The sequence below is a fragment of the Hippoglossus stenolepis genome, chromosome 22 (genome assembly GCF_022539355.2).
Source record: "Hippoglossus stenolepis isolate QCI-W04-F060 chromosome 22, HSTE1.2, whole genome shotgun sequence".
In the NCBI taxonomy this organism is placed as follows: domain Eukaryota; kingdom Metazoa; phylum Chordata; class Actinopteri; order Pleuronectiformes; family Pleuronectidae; genus Hippoglossus; species Hippoglossus stenolepis.
Genome location: NC_061504.1, coordinates 17,005,357 through 17,019,435, shown reverse-complemented (window position 1 = coordinate 17,019,435; position 14,079 = coordinate 17,005,357). Strand labels below are relative to the sequence as shown.

Below are 14,079 nucleotides of genomic sequence, written 5' to 3'. Positions count from 1 at the left end.
CACTCATAAACTGCAGTATCTTATACATGCAGACTGGGTAAGAACCGCAAACTGATGTAATATAAACCAAAAGAAACTCACAGCCACAGTTTTACAGCACAACTCTGTGGTAGTTTGCAGAAATTGATGCCCCACAATCAAGCTCATGACTCCATCACGTGTGATTTGATGGTTTTCTGTGTGTCTATTGGAAGATCATAGCGATGAAGGACGGCTCCATCCTGAGGGAGGGAACCCTGAAGGACATTCAGACTCATGACGTCGAGCTTTACGATCACTGGAAAACTCTGATGAACCGACAGGACCAGGAGCTGGAGAAGGTGAAGGGACTTCGGGAGACAGACGAGGACATTTCCTCCAAGTTGTGATGAACGTGTCTCTGTTCTGATCCCTCGTGTCTCTGTGTGCAGGACATTCAGCAGGACAGTCAAACGACACTGGAGAGGAAGACTCTGAGGAGAGCTTTCTACTCCAGAGAAGCCAAGAGCCAGATGGACGACGAGGATGAAGGTGATTGTGTAATTCTCGTTAAGGTTTTCGTCTAATTACCTGCAAAAAACTGTTTGATTGCACGATTCAGATAAATGTATCAGGCAGGAAGTGGATGAAATTGAAAAGTGTTGAATCGCTTTGTTGTTCATCTGATTGTTCGTCTCATCAGAGGAGGAAGAGGAGGAAGAAGAAGACGACGACATGTCTATGACCTCAAACAGACGATCAAAGATCCCATGGAGGGTAATCTGTCACACGTCTTTATATTTAGTTATTTGCTTTAGTTTTCTTTGCACCAATCACACATTAAAGTTTTGCGTTTTAAATGTACTTTCAAATTTATATCAAATAAAAAAACTTTTTGTGTAATAATAAAAAGAACATCATTATCAAAACGTCCTCCATCCACACGTGATGACATCGGCTCCTTCGTCTCAGGTGTGCTGGTGTTACTTGTCCTCCGGGGGTTTCTTCATGGTCTTCCTCATGGTGTCCTCCAAGCTGCTCAAGCACAGCGTCATCGTCGCCGTTGACTACTGGTTGGCCATGTGGACGTCCTCCAAGACCAATCTGAGTGCGTCCAATGGAACGAGCCCGGCCGTGAACATCAGCGGTTCTCCTGAGGTACAGACTGACCTCATGGAACAGACCGATTTTTACATTGTCAGTGATATAAACAGTAGGTCTAGATTTCTGATCTCGTACATTGTGTGTCTGTGTGTGTGTGTGTGTGTGTGTGTGTGTGTGTGTCTGTGTGTGTTTGTGTGCAACCCACAGGCTGACTCCCACTATCTGCTAGTGTTCGCTATCCTGTCTGCATCTGGAATCACGCTGTGCCTCATCACCTCCCTCACTGTGGAGTTTCTGGGTGTCTCTGCAGCCACCAACCTGCACCACAACCTGCTCAACAAGATCATCCACGCTCCCATCAGGTACACAACTACACAACTACACAACTACGCAACACAGAGACAGACACGGCTACGAGCTCAGTGTTGATCCGTCTTATGTCCCCTTGAATTAAAACAGTCACAGAGCACGAGGAGGGAAACGGGAGCGACTTTAAAAGTGTGAATTCAAGAGAAACTTGAGGTTTTTAGCGTAATGACCCAGATGAGTATTAGTTGAACTTGTTGATCAGTCGTTGTGAAGCTGCTGATGAACGAGTTATGGTGAATTATTGTAAGTGACGTCATTGTGATGTCCCTCCCTCCGACTGTCTCCCCTCCTTTTGGGCGGCGGCTCAGAAAGTGAAATTGAAAATAAAAACATCAGCACTGGACGAAACATCCAAAATGTGCGTTGTTGGTGTTGTTATGTTTTCCCCCCATATCCATTTGTGTGTCTGTTGTCAGCAGGATTACACAAAATTCAGAATCCATTGGATTTAAATGTGGTTTCAGAGGGTTGTGGGTTTCTTTCAGCTACAAACCTGCGACTAGCACCAATGTGCTCCGTGTCTCCTCAGGTTCTTCGACATCACTCCTCTGGGGCAGATCCTCAACAGGTTCTCAGCTGACACCAACATCATTGATCAGGTGGATGGACGAGTGACAGCATCAGAAAAGACGACATCTCATTTGTAAACGATGTGTAGTCGTGTAGTTGTGTTCTGACGCCGTTGTCTCTCTTCGCCGTCTCCGTCTTGAAGCACATTCCCCCGACGCTGGAGTCGCTGACGAGATCCACGCTGCTCTGTTTGTCGGCCATCGGGGTCATTTCCTTCATCACGCCTCTGTTTCTGATCGCCTTGGTTCCCCTGGGCATCGCCTTCTACTTCATCCAGAAGTACTTCAGAGTGGCGTCCAAGTGAGTCCGCATTGTGGTTGTTGTATTAACAACCGTTTGCATCTATAGGCCCATTGAAAGAGTTTGAACCTGTGACCGTTCCTCAGGGACCTGCAGGACCTGGACGACTCCACACAGCTTCCTCTGCTCTGTCACTTCTCTGAGACGGCTGAAGGTCTCACCACAATAAGAGCATTCAGGTACGACTCCAACTTTTATTATTGGTATTCCACTGGTGCTGTACATTATCCAGGGGTTAATGATATTGATGTTAGCAGCAGTGGTATCCAGTGTCGTGACCAGGGGCGTAGCAACAGGGTGGATGAAGCAGGGCTTTGCTTGGGGCCCCTCCAGCTGACAGGGGCCCCTGAGAACGGCTGATTACATTTGTAACAACATTTTTGTGAGAATCCCTTGGTGGTTTTATTTGTGTTTGAATTTGAATGGTCCCGAAGACTAGGGCCCGGTTTTAAAATATATAATTGAAACGATCTGCCTGTCGGGTTCAGGCAGAGAGTTGCATCCCAAACCACATGCACTCACTGCACTGTTTACAATTTTATTTTGAAAATGATTTGAAGATTGGAATGACGTGGTATCATGTGCTTCCTTTTGATGTGCGGCCCCCTGCTCCCTTTTGCCCGGGGCCCCCAAACTCCCCTGAAGCATCCCTGGTCATGAGAACACTTGCATGGCAACAGACATGTACTCCAGTTTAATAATGTGTCTTCCCAGCTACTGGTGCAGAACCAGTAGCTGTTAAACCAGTGTGAGCGGTTGTGTGTTTCTCCTTGTTTAAGTGTATTAGTTTGAACTCGTGTTGTCGTATCTTCTTGTATTTCTGTCTTCACCCTCGTTCCCATCGTCGGTCTAATCCAACATTAAACAGCTCTCACGCTTTTTTTCCTCTTCTCTTCCCCGAGGACTTCCGGACACACACACACACACACACAAACACACACACACACACACACACACACACATACACATACACACACAGAAACAGTGAAGCTGCTGTTGAGACAGATTCTTGGCGCTCGTGGGACAGTTCCCATTATCATTGTCCAAACCCCCGTCTGGTTTGGACAACAGTGATTTACCAGCAGAACTCCGACTCTTATTCTTACTCAACTTAAAACTCTCATTTCATCAGAGATACAACTTGTGTTCGTGTTTGTGTCAGTTTGTAATTGAGGCTTAGACATCGAGTGTAAACAAAGATGGACGACGGGTCTTCACTTCCTCCTGTTGAAGCCAAAAAAATGAAGCCAAAATATCTTGAACCACATCTGTGTGATACGAACGACCTAAAAGTACAGCAACGTATACTGGTCTGTGTCCCATCTGCTAACATGGAGGCGGCAGGGTTTTTGGCCTCCAGGGGGCGATCCAGATGATTTTGGCTTCATGTCATGTCGTCCATCTTTATCCACAGTCTTCATAGTAGAGCGGAGGACGTGTTGTTCTAATCTACGTTTATAAATGTCTTCAGACACGAGGCTCGTTTCAAACAGCGGATGCTGGAGCTGACGGACACGAACAACACAGCCTACCTGTTTCTGTCGGCCGCCAACCGCTGGCTGGAGGTCCGCACGGTGAGGAACCATTTTATTACTGAGACTCTTTGTTTCCCAACGTGTGGTCAGACGTTGTCTCCGTGGTTACGTACTTACCACGTGGTCTTGTTTGGTCCGTCGTCGTGCAGGACTACCTGGGAGCAGTGATCGTGCTGACGGCGGCGGGAGCGTCCATCTGGAATCAACCTTACGGAGGCATGGTGGGACTCGGACTCACGTACGCCCTCACGGTGAGTTCTCCTGCTCGGATGTTTTATCACAACGTCTCACTTCGTTTATTTTTATTCCTCCATTGTGTTTTCAGGTTGTCCGTGCTCACGTCCCGTTGTTGTGAACACTGTTTATCAAGAACGCTGACGGGGAATTTCTTCAATCTTGGTACAAACGTTCGGTTTGACTTAACGATGAACTGATTTAGAATTTGGTGATCAAAGGTCACTTTGGCGTCTTGCACTTTATATTTCAAGTCTATCTTTCTCTCTTAAAGTACCGGACCACTGGGCTTGAAGTTTACGGCACATGATTTAAACCAGTCGTTCATCCCATTGGATTATTATATATATATATTTTAAAGACTTATTTTTTTTAATTCTATCAATACTTAGTGGCCCATTGTGTCTCTTTCTGTGCAGGTCACCAACTACCTGAACTGGGTCGTGAGGAACCTGGCGGACCTGGAGGTGCAGATGTCGGCGGTGAAGAAGGTCAACAGCTTCCTCAGCACAGAGTCGGAGAACTACGAAGGACTGATGGGTAACTGAGCTGACATCGATCTGATAGACAGAAAGAATATCAGAAGTTTCACATATTAACACATTACTTTTTCTGATGTGCTGAAACGTCATTATTAGGATAGAAGAAGTAAATAAATCACATTTAAACTTTCATATTCACAAATAACACAAACAGTGGATCTGAGATGATTTTGTTTCAGACAGATGATGTGTTAATGGTTCCTGATTCACTCAGTGGAACAGAATGTGATCTAATCACGAACTCACTGATTAATCTTCTGCGGAACAGAAGTTTTATTTCATGTTTTTATGAGGCGCTCCGTTGCTATGGTGAAATACAAACGCTGTCCTAATCTTTTCCTAAAGGGCAGATAACGTTTCATTGTTTCACCCGTTATATCGTCTGCCTTGTGTCATCGAGATTACGAATATCCACCGAAGCCAAATCACATCCCACCGAACCTTGAACAAAAAAGGAAAAGTCTTGAGTGACTTTGCCAAGAGCGAGAAGCTATTTAAGGAAACATGATAAATTCAATTCCTGAGCTAAGAAGAAAGTGAAGGAGAGGAAAGAAAAGAGATTTTACTAAAATATTCGACAGTGGAGTTCAGAAAAAGGTTTTCCACATGTTTCTCATTGACGAATCTTTACAGTGAATTGAAATGAAACCATAAAAACATCCAGAAACCTCAGTGAAGAATCCTGCTCCTCTCTGACATCGTGGAAGCTTCCAGCCAACACAATGCATGATGGGAAGTGACGGACCCTGCGTTCTGAGCTCTTGACCCGTACTTGAGGTTAAGAGGTTCGGTGTGTGAGGAAAAACTCTGCCAGCGTTTATATATCTGCAGTGTTATGACTTGGTCCATATGTCCTATATGCTCCTGTTTACACCAGGCGGGACGGTAACATACACAACTGTCTTCTGTGGCCGAGCTCTCACGCTGCGGTGTTCAAACCTCTCTCTCTCTCTCTCTCTCTCTCTCTCTCTCTCTCTCCGTCTGCAGACGCCTCTCAGGTGCCCGAGGACTGGCCCCACGACGGGGAGATCAAGATCCAGGACCTGAGTGTGCGCTACGACCCGATGCTCAAGCCAGTGCTCAAACACGTCAACGCCTACATCGAGCCCGGCCAGAAGGTAATTAACGGGATTCTGTGAGGAGCTGTTGTTTGCATCAGTTTGAAATGCTACATCCACACTTTGACCTTTTAGTTTAAACACTCGTCGCTGTTGCCATGGTTACGCTTGCCACCACCACACCACACCAGAATTCTGGAGACGCCGCTGGGCCCCGTTTTTAGTTTGAAGACTTTGAAAGGTTGAACCATCAGAAGCAGCTGCAGGTAACTTTAGGTGGTTCGCACCCTGCCGATAAGAAACGGGGATCGAACATCACACCGACGTGACGGAGCAGCGCCGAGCGTCCGTGTGCACAAAGGAATGAAGAGACAGGAGGGACGTGAGGTTTCCTTTCCTCTCGTCTGAACGAGACACGACATGAAAAACCAACTCTTTCAATGTGAAAACACAAAGTCATTTTAACGAAGCTGCTGGTTTGTGCTGCTTTAGTCTGAAATGTCTGAATCTCATGTGAGAAAACTGTTGTTAAACGTGAAGCTTTGACTTCGCGAGCCTCCGTTTGACCTGCGACCCGACCGGCTCCTCACACACGTGTGTCATGTCTCACCGCGGTGTCGCCCTGCAGCTTATTGACCGGCTCTGCTCCTCCTCCTCCTCCTCCTGATAGGTGGGAATCTGCGGCCGCACGGGCAGCGGGAAGTCCTCCCTGTCGCTGGCCTTTTTCAACATGGTGGACATTTTCGAAGGTGGGTCTGTCACGTTTTCTTTCCTCCACCTCTTCCCTCTTGGTTTCTGTCCCTGTGCTTCGTCTCATCTGTCCTTGTCTCGGTGTCTCTCTCTGGTTTAGTATGTTTATGCTCCTGACCCTGAATCTTTCTTGGCCATATTTGCCACGAGCAGTGATTCTTCACAGTCGCTCTCCTCCGGTATCTTGAGGGATCTCACGATGCTCGTGGTGTTTATTCCTGGCTCGTGTCGCCCTGTTAACTCTGAACATTATCACCCCGTGAGTTTACAGGTTCCTTTCTCAAATCTAAAGTACGAATCATAAACCTCCTCAGCCTCCAAACTGTAAATCTGCTGAAACACCTCGTTCGTCTGATGGATCCACACAACGTTAAGTTTCTCACCTGCAACGTTACGAAGCATTAAGGCTGAAATGTTTATTCCTCGCTGGTGATTTACTGGTGATTTGGATTAAAGTGGAGCCGTCGGTGCCGTAAAGTCGCTGGAACTTCCCCCGACCTGACTGAACATTAGATATTGTTGGTTTTTAAAAACACTTTTCAGCCCTTTCCTTCCACGTCCCCTCGTAAAATGTCCGTAAAACCCCAAATATTCACCAATATAATCCACCAAACTTCAGTTTATCAGCTAAAAACAATATAAATTGACTATAGATAAGTTCAGATAGTTTTAGCTCTAAGCGGAGCAGCACTGGAGGTAAACTGGGGAGAGTGTCTCCTCCAAACGTCCACCGTCCTCCCACGTGTGTGTTTATGTTGGAGGAACCGTTTATTTAACCGTTCCTCATGTATCTGACGTCTTTTCAAACACCGCTGCAGGTTTTCCCTAAGTGAGAGTGCGCTGCTTCTTTTTGTTCTTCGTGTGTCTCGTTCCCCTTCTCGTCTCCCGTGGAGTGGACCTGAAGTGGATCGGGTCGTTAGGAGCAGCGAGACCTGACCCACTTTCCTCACTTGTTTTCAGACTCTCTCTCTCTCTCTCTCTTTTATTTTAAAAAGACGGCAGCCGTGATGTCTTAAAACCGTCTTTGTTATTTATTGGATTTTTAAAGCAAGTCGTAATCGTACCGTTGTGTTTGTATCTGCTGCTTCGAGGCAGATTAACCTGACAGTCACTTTTTCCATTAACACACACACACACACACACACACACACACACACACACACACAGCTGGGCAGACGTCTCGTGTCACAGTAAATTAAGACGTTTGTTTCAGCAGCGTTTCCTTATAAAGCAGTGAAACAAACCCAGAGCAGCGTCGCGGTGAAAACAATCCTGACTGAAACGAAAAGGGACATTTTTTAGATTGCGATCAAATAAACAGAACAAAAAGTTATTCAAGATGTTTGGTACGAGCGAAGAGTTTCAAAAGATAATTTCTAAATGAAAGAACAACGTGTTGTTGTCACTAAGGTTGTATTGAAGCAAAGAAATTCGGAGATTTCAATTCCAAAGTTATATATTTTGAGAAAAAAAGTCCTAATTTGGTAAAAAATAAAGTTTGCCGCTGAGCGAATCTTTGCTTGTGTTGCAGGAAAGATCATCATCGACGGGATCGACATCTTTAAACTTCCTCTGCCGACTCTGCGCTCGAGGCTTTCCATCATCCTCCAGGACCCTGTGTTGTTCAGTGGATCCATAAGGTACACACACACACACAGACACACACACACGCACGTCCTTTTAATAACCTCAGCGTTTATTGTCCTGAAAGACGTCTGTCACATGACTTCCCAGCTGTGGGGTTAGTGGTTGAAAACCCAGTGGGAACTCTGGCCGGGTCCTAATCTGACTTTCGTGGCAGACGTCATGGGCCGAGCCGATCGTACGAGGGAGGAAGAGCCTGCGTCTTCCTCCGTCACACACGCACAACCTCTGTGTGTTTGTGTGGCTACATGATACAGTGACTGTGTTAGAAAAGACAAAGAGCAAGTGCTATTTGTTTGGACAGATACGTGTGTGTGGGTCTGTGTGTGTGTGGGTCTGTGTGTGTGTGTGAGAGAGATGGGGGGGTTGTCATCTTGGCGTTTCCACCAACTCTTGTTTATGTGAACATAAGCCTCGGGGTGAATGGTCGACAGTAACTGTTTCACACTGTCCTCTTAGACATTGCTGTTACGTTCTCACACACACACACACACACACACACACACACACACACACACACACACACACACACACACACACACACACACACACACACACACACACACACACACACACACACACACACACACACACACACACACACTTTCAGTAGTAACACGTAGCAGATTTGTCAAATCGTAAATAACTCTACTGTTATTTTACTCACGATAAACAGAAATGAATCAAGTTTTACACCAACCCTTAAAAACTAAAATAACATGAGAAACCTCTGAATGACTCGAGCTGTTTCCAGACCTGTGAATGTTCTGGAGGTTCGATGTGGAAACAAATGTCTGAGTCAGTTGCTCTGGACGTTTTTCTGGAACTTTTCCTGCAGCCCACTGGGAGAATGAGTCCACGTGAGATGTGGCCTCCTGCTGCTCTGCCCAGACAAATACACAAGAGGAAGTGGAGACGTCCATCTTTATATCTTTATATACATTATGATTAACAAACACATAAACTCCTTGTCCGTGTCTCGCAGGTTTAATCTGGATCCAGAGCGGACGTGCACTGATGATCGACTCTGGGAGGCGCTAGAGATCGCCCAGCTGAAGAACATGGTGAAGGCTCTGCCTGGAGGACTAGGTACTCAAATCAACGTCCTCCTCAAATGAGTGTCACAGTTGAATTGTGTTAATTGTGAGTCTGTTGTCGTGTGTTTGTGTTCAGATGCCGTGGTGACAGAGGGAGGTGAGAACTTCAGCGTCGGTCAGAGGCAGCTCTTCTGTTTGGCTCGAGCCTTCGTCAGGAAGAGCAGCATCCTCATCATGGATGAGGCTACAGCATCTATCGACATGGCAACGGTGTGTGTCTGTGTGTGTCTGTGTGTGTGTGTGTGTGTGTGTGTTGTATCAGATAATATACATGAATCTTTTAGAAAACCCAGAGTCATTTCTATCTTTCTTCGCAGGAGAACATTCTACAGAAAGTGGTGATGACGGCGTTCGCCGACCGAACAGTCGTAACGATCGCAGTGAGTCCTTCAGTCCGTTCATGTTGTTGTTAGTAATGTAATGAAGGTTTGCTCTTTATCTCTGAGCTTCATCTGCATCCATCACCTCGTATCTCCCTCCTTTTTCCTTTCCTTGTTTCCTACTAACACGTTTTCCACATGTGACTTAGTTAATAATCCAAATGTATTTCTTCTTCTATCTTTATTTTCATCCCTCCTTCTTCTTACATCTTCCTTTTTTCCTTCAATTGTCTCTCTGTTCTCTCATTTAATCGTTTCTTTACATTTCTTCTTTTTATCATTTCTTCCTCCCCTTTCATTCATCTTTGCTCCATCTTGTTTTCCTGCCCTCTCCCCTTCCTCTTCCTCCCCTCCTCTTCCTCCCCTCCTCTTCCTCCCCTCCTCTTCCTCCCTTCCTCCTCTCTCTCCTCCCCTCCTCTTCCTCCTCTCTGTGCCTTCGTCCAGCACCGTGTGGCCTCCATCTTGGAGGCCGAGCAGGTGCTGGTCTTCTCCTCAGGGATCTTGGTGGAAAGTGACTCTGGTCCCAGCCTGCTGGCACATGAGGACAGCCTCTTCAGTGTGCTAGTGAGGACTCACAAGTAGACCCGGATCGGTCCGGACCACTTTGGCTCAGCTCTCCTCTTCCTCTTCCTCTTCCTCTTCTTCCTCTTCCTCCACCTGTTTCTGTTTGTTTTCCCGGCTGAGTCGGAGCTGGAGGCTGACTCTGGGTCTGCTGAAGCCTTAACACCACCGACAGCCTGGTTGGTACCGGAGTGAAAAATGCTGCATGTTGTGTTTCCTGAAATTCTTATTGATTTATTAAATTAATTAATGTGAGAGCACAACAGTCTGAGTCAGTTGATCCAGATATTTTCTGGAGTTCATGTCTGAAAACAGTTTTAGGTGTCGGCCCCCTGAATATGAAATTGGTGAAATCGTCAAAAAAGTCACAATATTAAAGAAAGTGATTAAAAATGGTTGTTTTGTCTGTATAGTGTTCGTCTGACTGGTTTAAAACACAATTATAACGATTATTTAATAATAATATACTAAATAATAATCATAATAATTAGTATGAATGTGTTTTCTGTGGTTGTCGTCATTGACCTCTCGTTGTGTCGTCCTCCAGCACCGCGTCCAGTCCATCCTGAAGGCCGACCTGGTCATCGTGATGAAGCGAGGGAACATTCTGGAGTACGACAAACCCGAGACTCTTCTGGAGCAGGAGGGGGGGATGTTCGCCTCGTTCGTCAAAGCCGATCTGTAGACACGCAGACAGTCGCCGTCCAGATCAGATCTTCCCTTTTTTTTTTTTAAGTCTTTGAATTATTTTTTACAAGTTCGATAAACTCCTGTGACGCTGAAACACGCCAGAGAAGCAAATAACAAGGAGAAGCTTGTTCTGTGGAAGAGGAAACACCGTCACTGTGGAGGTCACTGCCTTTCTGACACTTCACGTCAGTTACTATGATCATCTGCTCCATCATCTGCTCCATCATCTGCTCCATCATCTGCTCCATCATCTGATCCATCAGCTGCTCCATCATCTGCTCCATCAGCTGATTCCTCCTGTTTTCACATCGACATTAAGAATTTAGCTGAAGCACTTAAACAAGTTTTTCATTGAATTTGACGACGGAGACATTTAATGTTCTCGGATCAGTTAAAATAGAAATGAGAACGATCAGAATAAGAACAACTGTTCAAACTAGGGTCCGAATGTTTTGGGAAATTACTTAAAATGACTTTAAAACATCAAACTCTTCCAGAAGAAGCTCTGAGATCTCAGACTAATACTTTGTTACTTTGGTTTTGGTCTTAGATTTTAATGAGATTTGACTTCAGGTTTTTATTAAATCACTTTAAACTTTGTACAGACTTCAGAGTTAATTCAATAGTTTCAGTTTGAGCTGAACTTTTAAACCCTGCGAGAATCTTTTTTTTTTTTACTGAACTTGACTGAAAAGTCTTTAATTATCTTTAATCACCACATGTATCAGTTTACACTCGATCACTTCTATTATGCAACAATAAGGAAAACAGAAGTTTATATCCAGTTTTATTTGAATCCCTTTTTTATATGATTGAATGTACAATCTGTTTCACTGTAAAGGATTTAAATCTTAATATTTTAGACCCAGGTTTAGAACGTGCTACATTTTTAGACACAGAAGTAAAACTAATATATCTCAGTTGTGTTCAGAAAAGACTTCGATCAACAGTTTGTTGTTAAACCGACGACGGAGAAGGAGAAACGTTCATTCTCCTGTCGGAGGTTTTTCATCGACTCGTACCTTCCTCCTCCGAACGAGCTCGACTGAGGAGTTCTACGTTGGTGGATTTGCCGCCATCTTTTTTATTTTGGAGCATTTCTGCAACCAACCGAGACATCAGACCTTTTTTTTAAAGTCCTTGTTCTTACTTGCGTCTCCTCCCAGTTCTCCAGGAGGAGCTCATCTCTCAGCTGCAGCCATTTTTGATGCAACTGCAAATCTGCCACGATCTGAGAATGAGGGTGGGGGGGGGAATCCATCACCCGTCTCCTCTGGTGGAAAGAAAAATCGTTAGACGCAAAACAATCTTTTATAGTTGCAAAGTTTTTTTTAATTGCATTTATAAATGTATTTTTCACAGGTTTGCTGTTTTAGTTCCAAAATAAATCAAGAATTTCTTTATTTAGTAAAATGTCTGTGAAATTAGGATTTTAATTTGATTTTAGATTTGTAAACGCGTGGATCTTATTTCCAGCTCTGTCACTGTTCTATCGGTTGTATTTCTATGTTTCACTAGTACAAACACTGTAGGGTGTCGCGGCTCGGTCCGACGCCGCTGAGCCCGCTGTCTGTCTGCGGTCATGCTTTGCTGAACCCTTTTTAATCGTCGGGGGAAACAATAGACGGCGAAACACGATCTCCCGTTAACCCGAGAGGTCGATCCGGACCGAGAGTGAGACGGCGACGTGACGCCGAGTCGATCCAGAATCCAAACAAACATCAGCGTGACGAGAACTAACTGAAATGACAGAAACCGTCTTTGACATTTCAGTTCGGTCCCATCTGCTAACATGGAGAGGACAGGTTTTATACTGACCTATACTGCAGCCAGCCACCAGGGGGCACCTGAGATGGTTTGGCTTCACTTTCTCGGCGCCGTCATGTCGTCCGTCTTCGTTCTCAGTCTATGATTTACTTTTTTCACTTAGATGAAATGTTCCTGTCGTATTATTGAAGGAATTGAGCTCAACTATCATGTTATACTGTTATATTTCCATTTATAGTTTTTGTAATGATATATACACTTATACATATTTCTAACAAAGAAAAAACTAAAGAGACAAATTCACATGTTTCACAGTCGGAGTCGATCTGAAAACTTTTTCTAGAATCCCTGGTTCTGTGGTTCTGTCCCTTTTGTATTATGGTTTATTGATTAATCCTCTACTTTTCAACTTTCTTTATAAAAACTGATTTTCTCTCACGTGTTTCATCTGGAGAAGTTTCCGATTTTATAGTTTTTAACACGTGAAACCGAAGCTGCGGTTTGTTTTTCTCTTTTCACTCTGCTGCTCAAACTGAAACCCGAAACTCAGATTTGTGCCAAACGAAGAAAAAGCACAGAATGAAGTCGACGCAAACTTTATCGGAGCTTTGACGACTGTTTTTTATTCTTCCTCGTAAAATCACATGACTGTTAAATAAACATGATTTTCAGCTGCAGGTGAAGTTTAGGTAGTTTTTAAAGTATGTACATGTACAGTTTGTAGGAGCCTGTGAATCCAGGAGTTTTTAAACTTATACAAACTCTTATATTATTATTATTCTGTGTGCCTGAGTTTTTTACACTTGAAATGAAAATAAAAATGTTTCTGAGTGAAGTGAAACTTTGTCTTTCTCATTAAACCCGCACCACACACACACTCACTGACTGTGTACTGTTAAACAGCGCCCCCTGGTGACTCAGAGTCGAAATAATAAATAAATTCACAATTTAAAAGACCAGTGAAGAAAGAATTAAATATAAGTTGACATTTACAAATACGCAGAATTTTGCTTTTTTAGTTTAAAATTTTACTTTAATCATAATGTGAATTTTCATTGTTTTGTTTAGTTTCTAAAGATTTTGTTTAATTCTTATTGTTTTATTTTAAACAGTAAAATCTGAAGCTTTTCTTCATTTCACTTTTACTCTTTGTTTTTATTTAATTATTCAGATGTGAAACAGAAGCTGATTATTAAACACAAAGTAAAAGTCTCATCTTTGCTAAATGTTTATTTCCTATTTAGTTATATTCGTCAACACCTCATTTATTTTAATATGTTTATTATTAATTGCTGCATCGTCAGAATAGAAGCCAACAAAAGGAGAACAATATAAAAACAGTCATAATTAAATTAAGTGCACAGTTATGTTCCTGTAAAAAGAAACAACTAATATATTCTTTATATTTATTTGTTTTCCTCCTGAAACCCTTTAAAAGTAGAAGTAAGATGAAGATGTGAACTTAATGTTTTTAAACCAACTGAGTGAAATCATCCTACATTAATGATTCAAGGGTTAAA

The 14,079-nt window shown here is 43.7% G+C and overlaps 1 protein-coding gene across 4 annotated transcripts in view; it reads left to right on the top strand.

The window, feature by feature from the left end:
• abcc9 (ATP-binding cassette, sub-family C (CFTR/MRP), member 9) overlaps positions 1-13,400 on the top strand; it is a 32,835-nt gene extending 19,435 nt beyond the window's left edge. For 3 of the 4 annotated variants that reach the window (XR_004694539.2, XR_004694538.2, XR_004694540.2), the window contains 20 exons: positions 1-37; positions 195-320; positions 411-510; positions 662-735; positions 931-1,116; positions 1,270-1,424; positions 1,961-2,030; positions 2,144-2,301; positions 2,388-2,480; positions 3,773-3,875; positions 3,986-4,087; positions 4,490-4,610; positions 5,600-5,730; positions 6,341-6,419; positions 7,952-8,060; positions 9,050-9,153; positions 9,238-9,371; positions 9,479-9,541; positions 9,986-10,281; positions 10,650-10,791. The exon at positions 1-37 is cut by the window's left edge and continues 101 nt beyond it. Coding sequence is in view for 1 of the 4 variants with exons in the window: in XM_035147180.2 (XP_035003071.1) it covers positions 1-37; positions 195-320; positions 411-510; positions 662-735; positions 931-1,116; positions 1,270-1,424; positions 1,961-2,030; positions 2,144-2,301; positions 2,388-2,480; positions 3,773-3,875; positions 3,986-4,087; positions 4,490-4,610; positions 5,600-5,730; positions 6,341-6,419; positions 7,952-8,060; positions 9,050-9,153; positions 9,238-9,371; positions 9,479-9,541; positions 10,650-10,787 (2,083 nt within the window). In the remaining 3 variants the exon portion in view is untranslated. Of the gene's footprint in view, positions 38-194; positions 321-410; positions 511-661; positions 736-930; positions 1,117-1,269; positions 1,425-1,960; positions 2,031-2,143; positions 2,302-2,387; positions 2,481-3,772; positions 3,876-3,985; positions 4,088-4,489; positions 4,611-5,599; positions 5,731-6,340; positions 6,420-7,951; positions 8,061-9,049; positions 9,154-9,237; positions 9,372-9,478; positions 9,542-9,985; positions 10,282-10,649 lie in introns of all 4 variants that reach the window. The other variant, XM_035147180.2, reaches the window with a different exon arrangement.
• Positions 13,401-14,079: the final 679 nt, after the last annotated feature.